Genomic DNA, 24607 nt, shown 5'->3' with positions numbered 1-24607 from the left:
CATCATGGAAAATACATAAATGAATGGGTCTGGCTGTGTTCCAATAAAACTTTATTTATAAAAAGCAAGCAGAAGATCAGATTTGTTGTTTTGAGCACACAGAGTCTCGGAACAGTGCCTGGCACACAGCAAACTCTGTGGTTTAGCTCTTGTTCTTCTTCTTTTTAACTGGAACCTTTTGGAGGACTTCTATCAGTCACTTATCTGATTATATCTTCAGTGAGCTAGTGCAGCCAGGAGGATAGTTAACCCCATGGGTTGCCCAAATATACACAAGATAAGGACAGAGCTGGGGCTCCCTCTGATCTTCTGGTTTTTCAGATCTTTTTCTCCTTGTCCTTTGAGATGGAAATTTATAAGGTCAATCGGTGTGGTCTAAAGGTTAGTCTGAAAACCAGAGATCCTGGCAGAAAATTTCCCTGAACAAAGAGGACAGCTTCTCAAACTTTCAAAACCCTCGTGAGTAAAAGATAGATCTGATTTATTTTCTTTCTCTCTCTCTCTTTCTTAAGAGACAGAGTCTCACTTTGTTGCCCTTGGTAGAGTGCTGTAGCGTCACAGCTCACAGCAACCTCCAGCTCTTGGGCTTAAGCGATTCTCTTGCCTCAGCCTCCCAAGTAGCTGGGACCACAGGTGCCCGCCATAACGCCGGGCTATTTTTTTGTTGCAGTTTGGCTGGGGCTGGGTTCAAACCCACCACCCTTGGTATATGGGGCCGGTGCCCTACCCACTGAGCCACAGGTGCTGCCCCTGATTTATTTTATCTTCAAATCTCTAAAACCTAATGATCAGATCAAAGTCCAGTCAGTTATGATGCCACTAGAGGGGCCAAATGGTATCTTGGAAAAACCTGCCAGGCTGGAGACAGAAGTGGGAGCCCATGAAGCAGAGAGGAAGAGAGGGAACCAGGGAAGTGGACATGGGGGAGGGAGGAACCTCAGGAAGAGGTGAGAGGGAAGGATAAGCACATGGCTCTTCATAAACCTGGGGAAAGTGAGTCCCACCTTTTCTGACCCCCGGGCCCTGCCCTCTCTCCCTGTTCTGAGTGCTTTCTCCCAGCCGGTAGCTGCCTGTGCTCTTATTTACCCCAGTCCCCTGCGAAGAGGGCAGAGCCTATATTTTTCTTAGTCTTTAAAAAAATTCTTTCTGGGCAGCACCTGTGGCTCAGTGAGTAGGGCGCCGGCCCCACATACCGAGGGTGGCAGGGTTCAGACCCGGCCTCGGCCAAACTGTAACAACAACAACAAAAAATTATTATTTCATACAACACCTCATGCAAGGCCTTACACTGCTAGTAGGCACTTAACGAATATGGGTTGAATTAAAGAAAACAGAGGGAGGAGGGGGACGTGTTGTCAGATCCTCATGCAGATCTTTTTCAGGGGAACCTGTGGCCTTCTGATTTCAAGATCATTCTTATTTTTAAGCGCCAAAGGAAGAAAAAAAAAAGCCTCATGTTCCTCTGTTGTACTTCTTTTAATAATGGGATTTGTTAAGTAAAATTTGGATTCAGTCCAAAGGCTGCAGTTAAGGACCAGGAAGGTCCAAAGTTTCGGTAAGGCCACAGGTTCCCAACCCCAACAGAGTCCTGGGTCTAAGTCAGAGCCTATCTCTGACCTCTAATTTCTGCACCCATGCACAGAGAAAAACTGTGTGTTATTCTTTTTAGGCTCCACATAGTAAAACTGGAAAAGGAGAGCCCAGTCCTGGTACCCTATTTCAGCTCCCATTGGACCTCTTGGTGGAGGTTGGTGTGACCACGCTTCCTTACCATCTCAGGCCTTTGTACCTTTGTTCGTTTTTTTCTCAGTTTGAAGCAACGATTTGCAAAACTTGAGAGTTATAAGTATGGATTTCCTTTGGGGTGGGGGTGTTTTGCTTATGATGGTGGTTCCGGCATTGCTCCTGAGCACCCTCTCCCCCTCTCCGTTGCTTCTCCTCTTCCTCTCGCTCTTTCTTTCTGGTGGAGCCACTTAACTTCCCCTTCTTCATGGTTCAGTCTGTCCTCTGAGGAGCTTCTCTGATCCGTGCATGGCCACCCACCACCCCGTACATTCTTGGTGTTTCCAGCCATCGGTGGTCTGATGTGTAGCCAACTTCCTGTCATCTAGTTAGCACCTGTGCTCCCGGCTTCTCTCTCCCCCGACTTCCCTGCATTTCTGACAGATTAGCATTTCCACAGACAGAGAAAAGAACAAAGTAAATTGAGATATTTCTAGTTGGCTGAGTTCAGGAGAATCAGAAGACTGCCGAAGCCATCAGCTGTTAATCCAACAAGGTTTTTGGATTATTCCTGTTAGAAGTATATCTGGGATTAAATTTAGTTAATACATGTGAATCTCCCAGGACAGTGTATGGTTAGTACTATCCAGAGGTTAGCTATTGTTATCATCATCATCATTAATAAGATCGCATCTCCAGATCCTCCTCCACAAACTGTGAATTCAATCATTTATTTATTCATGGCAGAGTCTCAAACTGTCGCCCTGGGTAGAGTGCTGTGGCGTCACAACTCACAGCAACCTCCAACTCTTGGGCTTAAGCGATTCTCTTGCCTCAGCCTCCCAAATAGCTGGGACTACAGGTGCCTGCCATAATGCCTGGCTATTTTTTGTTCCCAGTTGTCATTGTTGTTTTAGCTGGCCCGGGCCGGGTTCGAACCCGCCCGCCTCTGTGTATGTGGCTGGTGCCCTACGCACTGAGCTACGGGCACTGCCATTCATCCATTTATGCATTAATATTCTTTCATTTAACAACTGTGTATGTCTGTTGCTGATGTAATATGTGCCAGATCCTGTGTCAGGTGCTGGCGTGTATGTGTGTGTGTGTGTTGTCACTCACATTCTTAACAATGAATGTGTAAAGTTGGGAATAGTGGTTAAGTATTCGGTAGGAAATCTGTTTGAGTCAAGGTGGGGGTGGGTGAGTGGGAAGGAGCAGGGTCTTCCTTAACCTACATAGAAGGGCAGAGAGGGCCTTTCTGAGGACTGGGCATTTAGGCCAAGCCCTAAAGGATCAGAGGAAGCCAGCCATGTGAAAGGTGACTGGGGCATGAGTAATCCAGGTAGAAGGAACAGCATGGTCAAAGGCCCTGGGGTAGGAAGGAACTTGGGGTATTTGAGGAACTGAAAAGGGATCATTGTGGGGGAGACAGTGCATTCAGATCAGACCCTTCCAGTGAGGGACCCGGAGGTGTCAGACCCTCTCGACTGGTGGGTGGCATGGTTACCAGCCTCCTTGACTTCTAAATGGCAACCAAAGATCTTATCTGCCCATGGTGCATCAAAAACTGATGGGAAAATGTCAGCATTGGTCGTGGTTTCCTGGTTTCCTGTCCCTGTGATTCTTTGGGCAAGGAGAGTTGTTCAGGAAGGTAGTGAGTGAAAGACGGCCATTGTCTGTGGGGATATGAGCTGACAGAGCAAACAGGGATTATGAGCACGGCCTGTGTCTAAATATTTACCAGAGTCTCAGAAATAAAATATTCAGAATAGATGAGCCCCACCTTGTTTTCTGTCTCGATGCAGGAAGTGCCATTCTTCGGAAGGCAAGGGTCAAAGGTTAAACTTTTCATAACTTTCCCCCTGCGAAAACAGAACTCACAAAAGGGAGACACTAAATGAAATGAAAGACCAGTTCCTGGGGGGGGGGGGGAGAAATCTGAAATGAAACACGCCATTCCCGACATGGGTAGGAGGATCTCACCCCGGCGTGCCCCTCACTTTGGGGAAGTTCGGAAGAGAATGTCCGGGCAGGAAGGAGGAAGTCACTGTGGTGCCATGGCCTCTCCCTGTGCTCTGGGGACTTCAGTCACCCTTGGTTGTGGGACCCTGGGCAAGTCACTTCTCTCCTCTGAGCTTACGTCTTCTTACCTGTAAATGAAGATGAGAGTAATGCCAACCTTAGAGGACTGTTGTGGGCATTAAATAAATAAAGTGAGTGGAGTACGTGGTCCAACATTGGCCCAAAGGAAGGCACCAGGAGAGTTGGTGTTCCTCTCTCTCTTTCTTATTGTCTCAGGATTGGGCTCTCCAAGTGGGGCACCCAGACCTGCAGTATCAGTGGGACCTGGGGTCTTGTTAGAAAGACAAATTTTCGATTGCAAGAGGGACTTTACCTAACAATTGCAATCAGTGTAACTGGCTTATTGTACCCTCAATGAATCCCCAACAATAAAAAAAAAAAAAAGAAAGACAAATTTTCTTGGTTTATAATTTTATTAAATTTTCATGAATTCTAGTCATGAGTGTGGATTATTATAATTCAACAGATGGAAGTTTTCTTTTTTTTTTTTTGAGACAAAGTCTTCCTCTGTTGCCCTAGGCTAGAGTGCTGTGGTGTCATCATAGCTCACAGCAGCCTCCAACTCCTGGGCTCAAGTGATCCTCTTGCCTCAGCCTCTCCAGTAGCTGGGACTATGGGCACCTGCCATGACACCTGGCTGATTTTTCTACTTTTAGTAGAGACGGAGTCTTGCTCTTGCTCAGGCTGGTCTTCAACTCCTGAGTGCAAGCAATCCACCTGCCTTGGCCTTCCAGAGTGCTAGGATTATAGGTGTGAGCCACTGCTCCCAGCCTGGATTTTTTCTTTTTTGGAGACACAGTCTCACTCTGTTGTCCGGACTGGAGTACAGTGGTGTCATCAAAGCTCACAGCAACTCTAACTCTTGGGCTCAATAATCCTCTTGCCTCAGCCTACCTAGTAGATGGGACTCTAGGGGGCCTGCCACAATACCCCACTAATGTTTTCTATTTTTTGCAGTTTTTGGCGGGGGCTGGGCTTGAACCCGCCACCTCCGGCATATGGGGCCAGTGTCCTATTCCTTTGAGCCACAGGTGCTGCCCAATAATGTTTTCTATTTTTAGTTGAGACAGGGTCTCTTGCTCTTGCTCAGGCTGGTCTTGAACTCCTGAACTCAAGCAATCCTCCTGCTTTGTCCTTCCAGAGTGAAGGATTTTTTAAAATTTCAAAATATTAAGGGGGTACACATGTTTTTATTAAATGGATAACTTTTATTAAAAATATCACAAAAAGAAAAGTAAAATTTCCAGCCTCAACCCAGACCCACTGAATCAGAAACTTTAGGGGATGAGCCCAGTAATAAAAATAAGCCCTTGCCGGGCTTGGTGGCTCATGCCTATAATCCCAGCACTCTGGGAAGCCAAGGTGGGTAAATCACTTGAGCTCATGAGTTTGAGACCAGCCTGAGCAAGAGCAAGACCCCCATCGCTAAAAAAATAGCTGAATGTTGTGGCGGGCTCCTGTAGTCCCAGCTACTTGGAAAGCTGAGTCAGGAAGATGGCTTGACCCCGAGACTTTCAGGTTGCTGTGAGCTATGACTCCACAGCACTCTACCAAGGGTGTCAAAGTGAGACTGTCTCAAAAAAAAAGAAAAGAAAAAAAAATTCCTCAAAGTAATTCTGATTAAGGTTGTCAGATTTAACAAATAAAAATATAGGATGTCCAGCTAAATATGAATTTCAGATGAACAATAAGTACCTGAGGAAAAATATATCCCATGCAATGTTTGGGACATATTAAACGCTACAAGGAACTGCAGTCATTATTTATGTGAAGTGCAGATTTAACGGTGTATCTTATATACTGATGTAAGCTCAATTTTAAGGACCACTATGAGAGGATATCCCAATGGAGGTGTCTAGCACAGCCCAGAGGAGGGAAGAGGCCCTGTGATCTCCCGAGGAGGACAGAAGCAGGGAGCCGGAAGCCATCTCCAGAGTTCTGGACATTCTGGGCAGAATACAGACCATAAACAAAGAGAGTTTCCTATAATTAGCTGAGTGCATTTTCCATCTGAGTTATGACAATCTTGGTCCCTCAAAGAGAAATGACCACTCTGTCCCTTTCAGGAGATTCAAGGCACCTGGTAAAAACATGGACTGGGTAAGCCCATTTATCAATCCTTCTTTAGAATAGGATGCAAAACTTTCTCAAATGTTTCGCACATTTGCAACTTCATTTAAGCCTGATATCGCTAAAAGGGATCTTACCCTTGGTTTATGGTGGAGGAAACTGAGGCTCAAAGCAATAGAACGATTAGCTCAAGGTCACATAGTTTGTTGTGGCAGAACCAAGATTAGAACCAGGTTGGAAGGCTCCCAGTGTGCTTAAAAGGAGGGGAAGAAGGAGACATTCATGCCATTTAAGGGTGTTTTCAAGCATGATTGTGGATACAAGGTAATTTGTTTCTAATTCATGTGCTGCCTCTGATTGTGAAGCTAGCTATGCACTGCTTTGGGCCATGCTGGACTCCTGGGCTAGTGGTCTGGAGTGTGTGTTTGCTATCTTACTTTCCTTGGGGGAATGGATGTAAAGAGGAAATTAATGTGTAAACTTGAATCACTTTCTTCCTCTGGGCTATGATTTTGTTTTCATTTGAAAAAAAAAACAAACGGTGGCACCCATGTTCAGTGGGTAGGGTGCCGGCCACAGGCACTACGGCTGGCGTGTTTGAACCTGGCTCAAGCCAGCTAAAACAACAACAACAAAAATAGCTGGGTGTTGTGGCAGGCGTCTGTAGTCCCAGCTACTTGGGAGGCTGAGGCAAGAGAATCGCTTAAGCTCAGGGGTTTGAGGTTGCTGTGAGCTGTGATGCCAAGGCACTCTACCCAGGGCCATAGCTTGAGGCTCTGTTTCTAAGGTGATTCCAGCCCTAACATCCTATGCACGGGGTTAAGATGTCAATTTTCTATTTCTTGTCTATTTCTTGAAAAATAATTGCAGCTGGCATTCAGTGACATCTTTTATGTCTTTTTCTACATCACTAAAACAGATATACAACTTACCTGCCTGCTTTGTTCTCAGTCCTCAGGCTCTGCCAGGGAATCTGAGACAGCTCTGGAATTATTGTCCTTTAGTCTTAAAAGATTTTAAAGGAGGGCGGCACCTGTGGCTCAAAGGAGTAGGGTGCCGGCCCCATATACTGGAGGTGGCAGGTTCAAACCCCAGCCCCGGCCAAAAACTGCAAAAACAACAACAACAAAAATTTAAAGGATCCTGTTATGATTATAAAAACTTGTGAAAAAAATTGGAAAGTATTAAAAAATAACAAAAATGCACCCAGTGTTTTCTCTTCCAAAGATAACTCCTGTTAAATTTGGATATATTTACATGTGCACTTATGCGTATATTTAAACCTTTTAGGGATCATTTGGTATATAGATTTATGTGGTTCTTTTTGTTTTACATTTCATTATGGGCATCTCCTCATGTCATAATAAATTCTTCAAAGCTATAATTTTTATGGTTACATAATATTCTATCATAAGGATGAACCTTAATTTATCCAATCATTTTCCTATTTGGGGGCACTTATGTTGTTTCCAACTTTATTGTAAATAATGTAGCAATGAACATACAAAACCCTTATCTCTAAGTCTTTGTTTGCATCTCTGATAATTTGCTTCAAGTAGAGTCTTAAAAATAGGGTCATAAGGAGATGAAGAAGATGAACTTTTAAATGATTTTGATATGTACCAGCAGATTGCTCTCCAGAAAGATTGTATTAGTTTGCATTTCTACTAGAAATATATGGGAGAATGTACTTACTTGGCCACATCAAGTATTTAAGATTAAAAAGAAATGTTTATTTGATGGGCTAACCCATAAGTCAGAGCTTCCTTGTGGCTTCGTTCTTTTTTTTTTTTGACACAGAGTCTCACTATGTTGCCCTCGGTAGTGTGCCGTGGCATCACAGCTCATAGCAACCTTAAACTCTTGGGCTTAAGTGATTCTCTTGCTTCAGCCTCCCAAGTAGCTGGGACTATAAGTGCCCGCCACAACGCCTGGCTATTTTTTGTTGCAGTTGTGATTGTTGTTTACCTGGCCCGGGCCGGGTTCAAACCTGTCACTCTTGGTGTATGTGGCCAGTGCTGTAACCACTGAGCTATGGGCACCGAGCCAGGTGGGTTTGTTCTTATGAACACTGAGCATGTTGGTCCCTAGGTTGACACTGCAGGGAGACACTTCATAGTCTCTGGTGTGCCCTGCTGTCCTTAGGGGCCCCGTGTGGAGATGGCAGAACAGGCTTATTGCCTGTTCTTTGGGAGGGATGGTCCTCAGCATATCCCCGTGAAGAATCCCAAATCCTAGCATCTGATGGGATCAAATGCAGCTCTGAGGCATTTGGTCACCAGGGTTCCTGTCATTTCCCTAAGGAAAGCATTCCAGGGTTTGATATCACTTCCTTAGCAGACCTTCACTGAACTCTTACTCAGGAAGGTGCTGTGCTAAGTAGAAGCAGAAATATTCTTTGAGAACCAGAGGATATTTGGGGCATCACACTTGTACGGAAGCAGTTACCAACACGGGACCGGGGATGAACCAAGAGAGTGGAACAGACCATGCGTAGAGGAAGAAATCAGAAGAGGAAGTAGTAGTGCCTGGGGAAAGGTGGGACTGGGCTTCATTTTTATTTTTTTGCAATGAAAAATAGTGGTTTTTTTTTTTTTGTTGTTGCAGTTTCTGGCTTGCGCTGGATTTGAACCTGCCACCTCCGGCATATGGGGCTGGTGCCCTACTCCTTTGAGCCAGAGGTGCCGCCCACAGGCGTTTTTATTTGTTAATATTTTCCATGTGACTTTACTTAAACTGGAACTGAAGAAAGAAAAATGGTATATTCATAATTAACTTAAAAAAGCATAATACAATAATTAATTGTTATTCTCTGCTGCACTCAAAAGTGTGGGAATGAATTTGTTGAGCCTTGACCAATAAATGCTTGTAAGAACTCACACCATAATTTCAGAAAAGGAAGCTAAAGTTCACCAGAGAATATGGCACTACCCTTAGATAAAAACATAAAATGATGCTAGATAGAAGAGGACGTGGCCTCTGATCCTTTCAGAACAAAGATCTGCCTCTTTGTCTGAGCTGGTGAGGTCAACATAGGCCAGATTTAGAAGGAAGGGCCTCATTTACTTGGGTCCCTTATTAGAATGATCAGTTCTGTCAAAGCCTACCTCCACTGGGGCAATGTGTTGGTAGGCAGAGCTTGTTGAAGAGGGAGTCCCAGAAAGAGAGAAATGGTACAAGGGACATGGCAGGGCAGGCGGGATTGCTGGGGCTGGAGCAGGTAGGACTGGGCAGATTACAGAGAGCCTCCAGCACCTGCAATTCCTTTCTAAGGGGCGGAAGAGTTCTTAGGTGGACAATCCTTGTTATCTCTGGTCACTGAGATCACCTTCTAGGAACAATTATCATTCTAATCTCTTGAAAAGATGAATTGTTTGTGGAAGGATTTCCCCATAGCCTTTGAGTGGCTTCAGTGGATTTGCATTTGAAGTGTCAACAATTTTGCTGTGGACTGAGGATGTCCTGGAAAATCTTCATTCTACTGAGCCCAACAGTTCAGTCAAAGGCTTCCTTTGGACCACGTTCTATACGTCAGCGAGTGGTTGAAAAGTGAGAGTGTCTCTCCTGGGCAGCAGGGGTGCCATGGTAAGAGACCTTTGAAGGGGGTTAAGTAGGGGAGTTTGGAGAAAGCCTCATTCATCCAAACGTTTTGTCCTCTAGATCTTAGCTTCTGAACAGAGGTCAAAAGGAGTTAGGAAATGATGATGTATGTTCACTACAGCCTAGGGCAGGCTTCTCAAACTTTACTGTGCATAAAAACCACCGGAGAGCTTATTGCTCTGATTCAGCAGGTTTGGGTGAAGCTCCTGGGTGAAGCTGATGTTCTAGCCCACAGCACTGTCTGTGAGCAGAACTGGTTCTGGGAGCCCATTTTAGGGCTGAGTTAAGCACGGAAGGTAATCATCAGTAGGTAGAGCAATGTCAGTCTTTGGTTTGAGAGAGAGATGTTATCTTCGTCAGCTTCTGAATCATAACAGGAATAGCTGGGAGGAAGCTCCTAGTCCCAGCAACTCAGGAGGCTGTGGCAGGAGGATCACTGGAGTCCAAGAGCTGCAGTGAACTATGAACTGTGCTACTGCACTCCAGCCTCAGTGATGGAAAGAGACCCCATCCCTAAAGAAAAAAGTCCCAAAATATTTTTTTTTGTTAAATGTTCCAAATAATGTAGAAGCAAATTCTGTAATAGTGACGGGAATTAACTGGCCCAGGGCCTCTCCACTGCTAAGAACCCTGGTTGAGTGTCAGGTTTAAAAGAGGGTTTCAGGTGGTGACCGTAACTCCGTGGGTAGGGCGCTGGGCAGGTACACTGAGGCTGGTGGATTTGAACCCAGCCTGGGCCAGCTAAAACAATAACAACCGCAAACAAAAAAAAAAAAAAAGAGGGTTTCAGGGTAGATGATGTTAGATGCAGGTGGGAAGCAGGGTGCAGTGGCTCATGCCTGTAATCCTAGCACTCTGGGAAGCCGAGGTGGGTGGATAGCTTGAGGTCATGGGTTCGAGAGTAGCCTGAGCAAAAAGTGAGATCCCCATCTCTACTACAAATAGAAAAACTGAGGCAAGAGGATGGCTTGAGCCCAAGAATTGGAGTTTGCTGTGAGCTATGACACCAGGACTCTACCCAGGGCGACAGCTTAAGACTCTTGTCTCAAAAATACAAAAAACAAACAAACAAAAAACAGATAGGAAGTCAAGAAGGGAGGCTGCTTCTGTCTGGACAGCTCGTGTCTAAAATAGTGTCTTCAGTTCTGAGGCCTGCTTGGGGACAGACATGGGCGTGGGGCAGCAGAATGCAATACGGGTGATGGGATTCAAGTCCATGGTTAGTGAGGAGCAGACACCTGAGAAGAGGAGGTTGGCCTGGAGAATATGTAAGGGTGGGAGCACAGCACTGGTTTGTTCTGGTATAAGTCTGGAGGGTGGAAGTGGGACTGACAGGTGCATTTCATCTCAAGGTAAAGAATGACTTTACAAAAAAACTTACTAAAAGGCATTGATAAAGACAAAGAAATGAACCACGTCATACTCTAAAATTAATGTTAATTCGTAATGTTAGTATGTTCGTATTTTTATAAAGAATTTTCCTAAGATGGTGCATAGAGAATGTGTGTGTGCATGTGTGTGCATGTGTGTGTGTGTGTGTACATCAGTAAGAAGAGAGACATGTACATATTAGTAGAATGGTCCAAAAGAACAATGTTCGGTGATAAGGAACAAATAAAATTATCATTTTCTGTTGAGGACGAAAACCCCAAAGCAGACACAGTCTTCTTATTTGTTCTTTATTATTGGACATGGTAGAAAGTTTGCCTAAATTTGCAAATATGGGTACTTGGGAAGGAGTAGTCATTTTAACTCTCACCTTCCTTGATCTTTTAAACTGCCTAATTTTTGTTGAATAAGGATGTTTAAAAATGTGGGCTGGTTTAGCAAATTAGATGTTGATAGAAATGTAAAAGAAGGAAAAGTAAAGAAATAAACCTCTTTTTGAGGAAAAACAAACAAACAAACAATTAGAGTTGTTCCACCATGTTCAGCTGCCTTGTAGCTGAGGAATTCTGTCACCAGAGGCATGTATTAAGAAGCTGACCATCACTTGCGAGATATGGCAGAGGGGACCTAAGCTGTGACATCTATGGACCCTGCCAACTCTGGAAGATTCTATGGTTCTGTAATTTCTCTCCCTCTCTCCTCTCCTGCCAACCTTCCAGGACAGGAAATCTAGGCAGCACTTGAGTTCCCTAAAGTCAAAAGAAAAAATTTAGGCTCGGTGCCCGTAGCACAGCGGTTATGGCACCAGCCACATACACAGTGGGTGGTGGGTTTGAACCCAGCCCGGGCCAGCTAAACAAGAATGACAACTGCAACAAAAAAATAGCTGGGCGTTGTGGCAGGTGCCTGTAGTCCCAGCTACTTGGGAGGCTGAGGCAAGAGAGTCGCTTAAACTGAGGAGTTGGAGGTTGCTGTAAGCTGTGATGTCACGGCACTCTACCGAGGGCGACATAGTGAGACTCTGTCTAAAAAAAAAGAAAAGAAAAGAAAAAATACAGTTTTTTTTGCCTTTTATGCTGTGACTTTATGCTCTCAAATGTGTTGGGATCCGGTTCATCTTGCACATCAGCAGCAAAACTAAATACTTATGAGTCCCATCAGGGCATGAGGAGGATTTGGGAAGAAGTTAGTGAGAAGCAAAGTCAAGCTGGAGAAATGTTTGATAAGATCCAAATTCCTGACTTCAGAAGGAATGTGGGAGGAAATTACAGAGAAGGATGTGATGACTCATGTCACTTGGTCACTTCCTAGCTGGAGCATGATTATTCCCCAGTAGGCATGAGTCTGAGTAAGGAGTAGACAGAGAGTGTTGGGCAAACAGTGTGTTGAACATGTGTGTGTGTGTGTGTGTGGGGGGTGTTGAGATAGGGTTTCACTCTCTTTTTCAAGCTGGAGTGCAGTGGCACAATCATAGCTCATTGCAGCCTCCAACTCTTGGAGGCTCAAGCAATCCTCCTGCCTCAGCCTCCTAATAGCTGGGACTACAGGTGTGGGCCACTATACCTGGTTACGTTTTTTATTTTCTGTAAAGGCAGGGTCTTGCTTTTTCTCAGGCTGTGCAAGTGTCGTTGAGCTCCAAAGAGAGGGGCAGCATGAGAACCTGGCACGGGAGCACAGGGGATAAAGCGATGGTATCTGCCTTAGTCTGCAGTAACGGTAACCAAACACCACAGATTGGGTGGCTTAAACATCGGAAATTAATTTGCTCACCTTTCTAGAAGTTAGAAGTCAGGGGTGGTTTCTGGCCTCTCTTCCTGGCTGGCACACGGCTGCTTCCCTGTGGTAGCCTCTGTGTGCACTGAGGGGGAGAGAAAGAAAAACTCTGGTGTCTCTTCCCATAAAGACACCAATTATATCAGATTGGAGCCCCACCCTTATGACCTCATTTAACCTTATTATATCCCCAAAGGCCCCATCTCCAAATACAGTCACAGCAGAGGATGGGGATCCAACATATGAATTTTTCGGGGAGGACACAGTTCAGTCTGTAACAACATCCATTGTAGCATTTGTGAATTGTCTTTGGAGGTGAAATAATTGTCCTTTCAGCAGGAGACGGGAGGGAAGGGACACTGATTGAAGCCAGCTGAGTGCCATTCCATACTCATCCATAATCTCATTTGACTCCTGTGCTGCCCTGAATAAGGGAGCTGGAGGCTCACAGGTATTGTGGTCACCAAGATACTTAGAGGTCAAGAAAGCATTTGAACCTCAGTTTGTTTTTTAAAAATAATGGTTTATTTATTTATTTATTTTTTGAGACAGAGTCTCATTCTGTCTGGGGTTGAGTGCTGTGGCATCATAGCTCACAGCAACCTCAAACTCTTGGGCTTGAGCAATCCTCTTGCTTCAGCCTCCCAAGTATCTGGGACTATAGGCGCCCACCACAATGCCTGGAAAACATGATGGTTTAAATATCTTTATTGTCTATCATTTCAGATTTGCCCCTGATTTATACACTTTATATTCAGACCTCAGTCATACACTTGTCTTATATTACCAGTAAAAAAAATAAGACATGGCTTGGCGCCTGTAGCTTAAGTGGCTAAGGTACCAGCCACATGTGCCAGAGCTGGAGGGTTCAAATCCAGCCCGGGCCTGCCAAACAACAATGATAACTTCAGCCAAAAAATAGTTGGACATTGTGGTAGGCACCTGTAGTCCCAGCTACTTGGGAGGCTGAGGCAAGAGAATCACTTAAATCCAGGAGTTGGAGGTTGCTGTGAGCTGTGATGCCACGGCACTCTATCCAGGGCCATAGCTTGAGGCTCTGTCTCAAAAGAAAAAAAAAAAAAAGACAAGTGAAGCAAATAACTGAAGTAAAAATTCACTTTGTTCCTAAGTAAAAATGATTTGATTTGGAAGCAGCTGATCATGTAAAGATGGGGAGGAGCTGGCACGCTGGCTCATGCCTATAACTCTAGCACTTTGGGAGGGCGAGGTGGAAGGATTGCTTGGGGCCATAAGTTCAAAACCAGCCTGAGCAGGAGCAAGACCCTATCTCTACAAAAAGTAGAAAAAAATTAGCCAGGTGTGGTGGTGGGTGCCTGTAGCTCCAGCAGGTTACTACTCAGGAGGATGAGGTAGGAGAATCGCTTGAGCCTGGTAATTTGAAGTTATAGCGAACTATGATGATGCCACTGCCTTGTAGCTGGGGGTGACAGAGAGAGACATGTAAAAAAAAAAAAAAAACGTAAAAAGCATAAGACGAAAAGTAAAAAGAAAACAAGAAGAGAAAAGAAAAAAAAGCAAAGGAGCAGGGAAGAAATAGATTATATGAACAGACCATCCTTAGCAGATCTAAACTGACCAAGCTGAGAATTACCCTGATGTGCTCAGAAGCAGCTCAGTCCTTGCTATCAACATTGCTCATTCCTAGATTATCTGCTATATTTTTCACTTTTTTCAGTGATGTGTAGGGCATTATTTTCTTGCACTCTACAGTGCAGCTAGGGGAAAATGATTAGAACACTCTTTGCCAAACTTGAGTTTTTAAGCTCACGCATGCTGCCTTTGCACTGGAGGAAACTGCACCTTGAAACCTGGCTGAATCCCTAGGACCACGTCTCTAAACCTGGAGCTGTCAGCGAGATGGCTTGGCAGGCCCTCGATGGTATCTGGGAGAGTCTCTGGGTTCAGCGGTGATGTGATCAGAGTTGAACTTTTGGGAGGTAATTGGCCTTACGTGCATGTGTGTGGGAGTAATTGATAGGAGAGAGAGGCTGGGGCGCCTCTGGAAGCCTGTTGCATGGTTCTGTTGAGAGGTGGTGACAGGCAGCACAGGGGGATGTAGAAAGTGCTAGATGTTCATGACACTGTGAAGGCTGAGTTGGAGTTTTGGTAAATGATTCAGTGCAGGTCATGGGGTAGAGAGAGTGAGTCCCGGAAGAGATCAAGGTGACAGAAATGAAGCTAACCTGAGCCCAGGACATCAGGTTCCCCAAGCTCTTCTGGCCCCATTACAACCTCTTTCAGATGCTGAAGGGGAGGAGCCTCAGGAGAAACTGCTTTAAGTACAATGTCTCCCTTTTGCTGGGCCGGTATTAGAGAGGACTTATTGAATTTAAGATTAATCTAATGCAGTTAATCATTTCTGGTAATTATGCCCTTGTTAGAACAACATTAGGCTAATCATTTATCAAGCAAAAGGTGATAAATGTAAAGATAATGGCCCAGGACAGGTTGGCCACTTGCAGAAGGAACATTTTGATTAGAAGTGGACTGTTACCAAACAAATGGCCCACAAACACATGAAAAAACGCTCCTCATCCCCAATCATCAGAGAAATGTAAATCAAAACAACCCTGAGATATCTATCACCTAACCCCAGTGAGAGTAGCCCACATCACAAAGTCCCAAAGCTGCAGATGCTGGTGTAGCTGTGGAGAGAAGGGAACACTTTTACACTGCTGGTGGGACTGCAAACTAATACAGCCTCTATGGAAACAAGCATGGAGAATCCTCAAAGACCTAAAAGTAAACCTTCCGTTTGATCCCATAATCCCATCAGTAGGTATCTACCCAGAAGAAAAAAGTCATTTTTATCATAGGGACATTTGCACTAGATTGTTTATTGCAGCTCAATTTATAGTCACCAAGATGTGAAATCAACTCAAGTGCCCATTAACCCATGAATGGATTAATAAACCGTAGTTATGTGTATAACATGGAATACTATTCGGCCACAAAAAGATGGAGACTTTACATCTTTTGTCTAAACCTGGATATAGTTGAAGAAGATACTTCTTAGTAGAGTATCACAAGAATGGAAAAGAAAGAATCCAATTTACTCAATACTAATATGAAGCCAATAGATAAACAGTTACAGGCCCACAGGAGAGGAAAACACAATTAAATTCAAGTGGGAGGGAGGGAGGAGGCGAGAAAGCGGGGAAGGGAGGAGGTGGGGGGATTGGTGTGCTCTCACCTAACGGGCACAATGTCAGGGTATACAGCACATCCTCTGGGTGAAGGGCTCAACTACAAATTGGACTTTACCTAACAAATGCAAACAATTTGTATCCTAATTATTTGTATCCTCACATTAAGCTGAAATAAGCAAATAAAAAATTGCTTTCATATATACATATATATATATATATTTTTTTTTTTTTGGAGACAGAGTCTCACTCCATCACCCTGGGTAGAGTGCTGTGGCATCACCATAGCTCACAGCAACCTCAAACTCCTGGCTCAAGCAAGCCCCCTGCCTCAGTTTCCTGAGTAGCTGGGACTAGAGGCCCGTACCAGCATGCTTAGCTAATTTTTCTGTGTTTTGTAGAGACAGGGTATTGCTTTTGCTCAGGCTGGTCTCCAACTCCTTGACTCAAGTGATCCACCTTGGCCTCCCAGAGGGTATGAGCTAGAAGTCTTTGCTTTGTTGGAATGCTCCCCCTCTGATCTCTGCCTGGTTAACTTCTTTTATCATTCAGATCTCATCTTAAAGGTCTGAATTATACTAATAATTCTCTAAAATTAGAGAAGGTGCAGCAGAGGGGCCATCTCTGACTCTCCCATCTGATCACTCTGTTCTCCATTCTCTACACGGCACTTTACCACTCTCTGATCTTTTTTTGGTCTATTTATTGATGTGTACTGTGTTTGAATATATGCTTCATATATTCAAAGTGTTAGGGATTTTGTCTGTGTTGTTCATAGCTGAATCCCGAGTATCTATTAACAGACTAGTGCTTTGCATGTTTAGTAGATGCTAAATTTATTTTTCTTGAGCTAATGAATGAACGCACTCACACCACCTCCTCCTATGTTCATCATTCCGAGACCTCCTTCCAGCCAAGCCTTCCGGGATCTCCCTCTCCTCTGACTTAGCACGTAACTGTAAGCACCAGCTGCCTTATATTGGGACAAGGGCTAGTGTAATTAGGATGATTTCTTGGAATAATCTGTCTTTAGGGAATTTTTATTTTTATTTTATTCCAGATTTGGATCATCTTAGGGATATCAAATAACCACAAATCTCTCCCCATCTGCTTAGCATGAGTGGGAATAATTGTACTTGTTTGGAACTTATCAAATGCTATGGTACCTTCTCCCCTAGGGTATAGAAGGAACATAGAACTTTCTGGAGATATTTTTGACCCCAGAGGCAATCGAGCTGATGGCACAGTATTATGATTGGTCAGTGCAAGATCCCTCTCTTGTTTCATCCGGTATTTTCTTCTTTGTCTCTGATTCCCAAGCCCCATTCTTTTTTCCCCTTCTAGACTTCCACACTTGAAAGTGTTTATGTTCTTCCAATCTGTCTTCGTGTGTTTAGACATATGTGTGTCCTTGAAAAATTCAGCGTTTTTTTTTTCTTCAGAGTTTCTCGATGTATTTTACATCCCCCATTAAGCTTTCATGGAGAAATGGATAATCATATTTACATAACATAGAATGACCAAGGCCAGGCACTCTGGGAGGCCGAGGCAGGCAGACTGCCTGAGCCCAGGGGTTGGAGACCAGCCTGAGTTAGAGCAAGACCCCGTCTCTAGAAATAGCCGGGCGTTGTGATGGGCGCCTGTAGTCCCAGCTAGTTGGGAGACTGAGGCAAGAGAATCGCTTGAGCCCAAGAGTTTGAGGTTGCTGTGAGCTGTGACGGCCAGGCATTCTACCTGGGGGTGGGGTGGGAGGGGGAGGGGGCGACAAAGTGAGACTCTATTTCAAACAAACAAAAAAACATTGACCTCTCATAGATCTAATGAAGAAATAACAGATCACATGTTTTCACCTAAACATTAAGGCTGAAAGTGTAGCATCAACAAATTTGAACTGCACCAATATTTGCTTTCAAACAATTTGAAATACTGTCAATATAAAGTACCCACATGGCATAATTATAATCAATGTTCTTCATACTTTGAAAAATGCCATCAGATAAATTATCTGCTTTGCCTTTACATTGTTTTCCCCATTTCCACGAGATATACTCTGGGTTATTGTAAAATACAAAAGTGTACTTGAGTTTTTACTTGTGTGAATTCCCTGACGTGCTGAGACTTACGTTTCGATTAAACACTTCTGCACATTTATTTCACCTGTAAAATTTTTTCTCTCTCTAAACTCTCTGGTGATTTCCAAGTTGTAGATTTGGGATAAAACCCTTTTCACATATATAGGGTTTCTGTAATATAAATTCTGTGGTATTGAGTAAAGTGTTAACTATAGTACCCTGTTTCCCTGAAAATAAGACATCCTCCGAAAATAAGACCTACTTACAGGAAAGATAAGACGTCCCCTGAAAATAAGACCTAGTGCATCTTTGGGAGCACACCTTAAAATAAGACACTGTCTTATTTTCGGGGAAACAGGGTAAAAGATTTAGCCCCAGGCCTCACGTTTGTAGAGTTTCCCTTCATTATGAATTTTCTGATGTTGTCCAAGCCTTGAAGACTGGGTAAAGGATATGCAACTTTCTTCCTATTTGCATAATTTCTCTCCAGTAAAAATTCTCTCAGATTATTTAAGATTTGAAAAGTAAATAAAGGCTTTACCACATTCTTTGCATTTGTCTGGGTTTCTATACAGTATGAACTGAACTGATGTTTTCTAAAGCTTGCTGTGCAGGTAAAAAATTGGCCACATTTCTTCACATTTGTAGGGCTTTTTCTTTTTTTTATTATGCATTTTCTAATGTTGTCTAAGCTTTGAAGATTTGGTGAAAAATGTGCCACATCCTTCACATTTGTGAGAGTTCTCTCTAGTATGAATGATCTCATGTTTTCTAAGCCGTGCAATCTGAGTAAAGGCTTTACTACATTTACATTCATAGGGTTTCTCTCCAGTATGAATTAACTTACATGTTCTAAGAGTTCATTTAGGGTTTTCACATGAAAGCTATAACCCAGTAACAACCTAAGAATAGGGAGAAGGGGGAAAGGGAGGGGAGGGAGGGGGGAGGTGGGTAGAGGGAAGGGGATTGGTGGGATTACACCAGCGGTGCATCTTACGAGGGTATATGTGAAACTTGATAAATGGTCTGTGAAGCTAGTGAATGATGCCCCATGAATATATCAATGTACACTATGATTTAATAATAAAAAAAAAGAGTTGTAATCTGAGTAAAGGCTTTACCGCATTGTTTACATTTGTAGAGTTTCTCTCCTGTATGAATTCTTTGATGTCGAATAAATTTTGAACGATTGATAAAAGCTTTGCCACATTCTTCACACTTACAGGGTTTCTCTCCAGTATGAATTCTCTCACGTGTTCTAAGAGTTGTAATCTGAGTAAAGGCTTTACCACATTCTTTACATTTGTAGGGCTTCTCTCCTGTGGGAATTCTCTGATGTTTAATAAAGTTTGAACAATGGATAAAGGCTTGGCCACATTCTTCACATTTGTGTGGGTTCTCTCTAGGATGAATTGTCTCCTGGGTTCTAAGATGCGTGAGATGAATAAAGGATATAGCATGTTCTTCACATTTGTAGGGTTTCTCTCTAGGATGAATTAACTCATGTGATCTAAGATGTGCAATCTGAGTAAAGTCTTTACCACATTCTTTACATGTGGAGGGTTTCTCTCCAGCATGAAGTCTTTGATGTTCAGTAAGGAGTGAATTAAGGTTAAAGATTTTGCCACATTCTGGACATTTGTAGAGGCCTTCTCCACCATCTAGGAATATTGCGTATTCCTAGATTGGATGACTGAATAAAGACTTTCTCGCATTTATTATGTCCGCATGATTTTTCTTCAGTATGAATTTCCTGATTTTGAGACTGATTCCCTGACTGGGGAAAAGCTTCAATCTGTTTATTACATTTGTAGGAAAACTCTTGACTATGGATATCCTCATAGCTAATAAGCCTTAAACACTGACGAAAGACTTTCTTACATTTTTCACATTTGTCCTGGATCTATGGATATTGAGCTTTCTGATATTTTCTAGAGCATGAGACAGGGTTTACGAATTTTTCAGGTTTATTGCATTGATAATTTCTCATATCAGCATCAATATCTTGGTAATTATTTAGGGTAAAGCTCTGGGTAGAATACATCAAAGTTTTATTGAATATGTAATGTTTCTTCCAATTGTTTATTTCCTGATATTGATTAAGCAGTGGTCACTGGGTAAACACCTTGCCATACTGATTGCATTTGTACATTTTGGTATCTGATGATAATATTTGTTGGTGGAAGGATAATAAAGTTTTAATGAAGGACTCATCAAATCGATCACATTTAGAAATATCTTCTTCAGTTTTAAGTCTCTGGTTTTCAGAAATATTTGACTGAACATGTAATCTGATCTCATATACAAAGTCTTGGGTATCTGGGGCTTTTGAAAAACTGGCTATTGCTTCCTTTACTATGTAGTGCTTTTGGGACCCACTTCCAATGCTCTTTGGAACTGCTCTGAACTTTCTCTTTGTACTTCCTAAATCAAATCTCTCTTCATTACCCCACAAAGTCCAGGTGTCTGGAGATCTCTGACATCACATCCCTATACAAATTCGGCTGAACAGTGTCCAGGTATTCCCACTCCTCTGGAGAAAACTCTATGGCCACAGCCCTGAATGTTAACAGTTCCGTTTTCTGCCTTCCGTGTCATCACATCATCATCCTTACAGATCTTGCAGTACCCGAGAGTCACGGGGTGACAGGGACCTAGAAGAGATACCAGGGCCTTCCCGAGGAAAGTGGGAGCAGTGAACACAGACTCACTTTGGCGGCCGGAAGCCAAAATTCAGCATTTTTGTGCATGTGTTTAGCTGGTCTCTAGGACCTGTGTAGAAAAAGAAAAGTGCTATATGGATTTAGAGAATTATCATTATTACCTCTAATTACCTGGGTATCCATGAAACCATTGAATTTAACGGCTAGAATCACTTGGAAATCACCGGCTCCACATCCCTCCTTATTTGACAAGGTGACTGAGGCCCAGAGGTTTCCTTTTAAATGATTCCTTTCCAGGAAATGGTCACCATTCACCGAGAAGCTGGACTGGGCCAGACTCTAGGACATGGAGGGGAAAGGTGGACTTTTGGAGGAAGCTTCCCGTGTCTTCATCACTACTGGGCAGTGGGTTCCGGGCTCCTTCCCCAATCCTCTCCCTTTCGTCCTATTTTCCCAGTTCCCGCAGTTCCCTTCAGAACCAGAGGTGCTAATGGAACCCAGCCCGCCTCTGCTCTTTCCCATCCTCTTGGCAGGTGTCTTTTCTCCTTGTGGGCCACCCCGGGTGTCCTGCTTCAGCACGGAATCCTCACCCGACCGTCTCTTTGTGTTTCCAGATTGGAGCCTCTCTCTTCGCCAGTAACATTGGCAGTGGCCACTTTGTGGGGCTGGCTGGGACCGGGGCAGCTTCCGGCATCGCCACTGGGGCCTTTGAATGGAACGTGAGTAACACCACAGACACCATGCCCTGGAGCTGGAAGGAGCCTAAGCAGGCAGCCCGTTTAGTCTCTGATTCTAGGAGCTCCAGATGTTAGGGAGCCTCACAGGGCCACCCCCAGGGTGCAGATAGAGGAGGGGCATAGCTTAGGGGAGCCCAAGGGCCCCCGCTTCCCTTCCTCTGATAAGATACCAATAGTATTTCTTCTCTTTCCTCTTGATGTTAAAAAGCTGAGGCCCCTAGTCCCTTCTAACCGCGTTAGAGGTTTACCGCTAGGTTACCATGGTGATGATGGCGATGTTGATGGGAGAACTCCGTGCTCTGGCTGGGGCCGGGCTGTGATGTTGGTGGACAGGCTCCAGACCTCCCCTTCATATTCCCCTCCACCACTGCCCAACTGCTGTCCTATAGCCCGGCCAGGCAGAGAGGCCTCCTCCAGTTTCCAAGGGCTCCCTAGGGAGTGTCCTCAGAGCCCCAAAGAGACAATGCTGAGTGGTTTTTCTGAAGTAACTGAGGGGCCCTTCCAGCAGCTGGGATGCACTAAGGCTCTTCCTGGTCTGACTCCACCTCTAATTTTGGTTTCAGGCTCTGTTTTTAGTGGTCGTGCTGGGCTGGGTATTTGTGCCCATTTACATCAAGGCTGGGGTAAGTATCTGCTGTGTTATTCCATTTCCTGCTGACAAATTTATCTGTGAGCTTGGTCCTCCTGGAGGGCAGAGGAGACTTCATGGGATAAATTGCAGAGAAAACCTGTTGGGTCGGTTTTCTCTCCTGGGTAATGATGTTCCTGGCTGCACATAGGGGCCTTACACAGATCCACTGGGCCTGAGTCTGATTGATTTTTTTCAGTTCATGCTCATGACTCTGTCCTCTAGGAAGCTCCCCTGAGCAAACTCACTCTGTTCAGACGCCTTTGGGGCATCATGTCCACTCACCCTGGGTGTACACTGGTGCTGCCCTGTGGGGGCATAACTGTCTCTAGCTTCAGCCCTAGAGGGGAAGCAGCTTGGGAAAAAGAGCTGTATTGCCCTGTCATTTACACACATGGGCAAGCCCTTGTTTGCTGAGCATGCAGCTGCCACTCAACTATTAAACACATGCTCATCTCCTGACTGCTTCTCTCTGAAATTACGCACAGGGCAGTTTTAGTATCACCTGTTCAGTGAGATCCGCGTATAATGGGCACCTTCCACAGATAAGTCTATAAGTCTATACATTAGGAGCTATAAGCAAATTGGGAGAAACAGAGCAGACTCTGCTGGAGTCTCACAGATTTCTGGGGACACGTGTCTGGTCCCAGGCGACAACAGGCTCAGGGTTGACAGAGCAAGATAAAAAGAGTGGTTGTAATCTGGGAGACCGGTTGGGGAGGCTTGCAGCCACAATCCTTGGCATTGCCTGTGTGCAGAGCGTGGTGGAGGCATATCCAGCCTGGCCAACTATTGGGTGCACTGGAAGGATGTCACTGGAATGAAGGCTTGTTTGCAGCCGGTCCTCAGAATAGGAATACATGTGAGAAGAGTCATCTCTCCGCATCTCAGTCAATCTCAGAGGGGATTGGTCCCAGGACCCCCCCAGGATACCAAAATTCACAGATGCGTAATTCTTTTTATAAAATGGTATAATATTTCCATATCACCCGTGGACATCCTCATGTGTGCTTTAAATCATCTCTGGGTTACTTATGATACCTAATACTATGTTATTGCTCTGTAACTAGTTTTCTCACCATATTTTTTGTGAATTTGTATTCTTTTATCTATTTTTTTTTTATTGTGGTCGCTTTATTTTATTTATTTATTTATTTATTTTTTGAGACAGAGTCTTACTATGTCACCTTTGGTAGAGTGCCGTGGCCTCACAGCTCACAGCAACCTCAAACTCTTGGGCTTAAGCAATTCTCTTGCCTCAGCCTCCCAGTAGCTGGGACTGCTGGTGCTCACCACGATGCCCGGCTATTTTTTGTTGCAGTTGTCGTTGTTTAGCAGGCCTGGGCTGGGTTTGAATCCACCAACCTAGGTGTATGTGGCTGGCACCATAACCACTGTGCTACGGGTGCTGGGCCAGGTATTGTTATTTTTTATTGTTTTTTCCCAAATATTTTCTTTTTTTTTTTTTAAATTTTAAAATGATTGTTTACTTTGTCATAGCAGAGAGATCATTTACATACACACAAAAATGAATATTTAGAATTATATGTAAGACAGAAATGCTTGGATAATATCTGATGATATTTAAAAGGACAGTTAATTCAGGGAATATAGGGGACAGGAACTCTTGGGATGTGAGGTCAAAGGTATATGTATGAGTATTCTCCAGTTTGTGTCCCTAATTCAGATATCTTGTCCTAGAACAGCACTGTCTAATAGAACTTTCTGTGCAGATGGAACTATCCTGCACTGCGCTGTCCAATATGGAAGCCACTAATGGCTTGTGTGACTGAGGAAATACATTTTTAATTTATTTAATTTTAATTAACTTAAATAGCACATGTGGCTAGCAGGCACCATATTGGACACTGCAATCTTAGGTCACGGTTCATCAATTTGAAAACTTGATGTAATTTTTTTCCCCAAATATTTTCAATCTTCAGATGCAGAACCCACCGATAAGGAGGGTTGACTGTATACACACACATACACACACACACAAAGTATCCAGTTATGTAATGTTAAAAAATAGAGACATTTATTATATTAGCAATGGCTGGATACATATACACACACATACACATATATAGGATATCCATAAAATTTGTGTGCATTTACAGTGTAAAACTATTTTAAATTGCGCATGAACTTTATGGACCACCTGTGTAATATCCTCTCCTTCTGGATACACACACACACACACACACACACACACATATAATATGCCCTCCTTCTCCAGGGCAAGGAACTGTCTCCTTAGTTATGCCCAGTCATATATTCATTCAACAACTGTTGTTTACTAGGCACCTTCTATGTGCTGAGATAACAGTGAGAGGGCCCGTGGGATGAAAATGAGCTAACAGCTGGAAGTCAAGGGCCCTATGGCCACCTTGCAGACTTCTCTGCCCAGGGAGGGTTCTGAATCCTTGACCACCTTTCCGTAGCTCTCACATCAGGCTGGGCCCACTGCTCTGCCTGCTCTGGGCGCTCTGGTCACTGTGGCTGGCTGGTGACCTTGCTCGCATCCTGTGCAGGTGGTGACGATGCCGGAGTACCTTCGGAAGCGGTTTGGAGGCAAGCGGATCCAGGTCTACCTTTCCGTTCTGTCCCTGCTGCTCTACATTTTCACCAAGATCTCGGTGAGTCCACTGACTGCCCCAGGGGCTGGGCCCTGGCCCTCTTGGAGGCTGCCCACGCTCCCTCC

General features: G+C 44.1%; 1 protein-coding gene across 1 annotated transcript in view; it reads left to right on the top strand.

Moving 5' to 3' along the window:
- SLC5A1 (solute carrier family 5 member 1) overlaps window positions 1-24607 on the top strand; it is an 89437-nt gene that overhangs the window by 19536 nt on the left and 45294 nt on the right. Inside the window, exons 3-5 of the mRNA XM_053588464.1 lie at window positions 21153-21257; window positions 21839-21898; window positions 24438-24542. Of these exons, the coding sequence (XP_053444439.1) occupies window positions 21153-21257; window positions 21839-21898; window positions 24438-24542 (270 nt within the window). The remainder of the gene's footprint in view (window positions 1-21152; window positions 21258-21838; window positions 21899-24437; window positions 24543-24607) is intronic.

This window comes from Nycticebus coucang, chromosome 4 (genome assembly GCF_027406575.1).
Source record: "Nycticebus coucang isolate mNycCou1 chromosome 4, mNycCou1.pri, whole genome shotgun sequence".
Classification (NCBI taxonomy): domain Eukaryota; kingdom Metazoa; phylum Chordata; class Mammalia; order Primates; family Lorisidae; genus Nycticebus; species Nycticebus coucang.
Note: the sequence above shows the minus strand (reverse complement) of the source record. Positions and strands in the feature narration are given on the sequence as shown.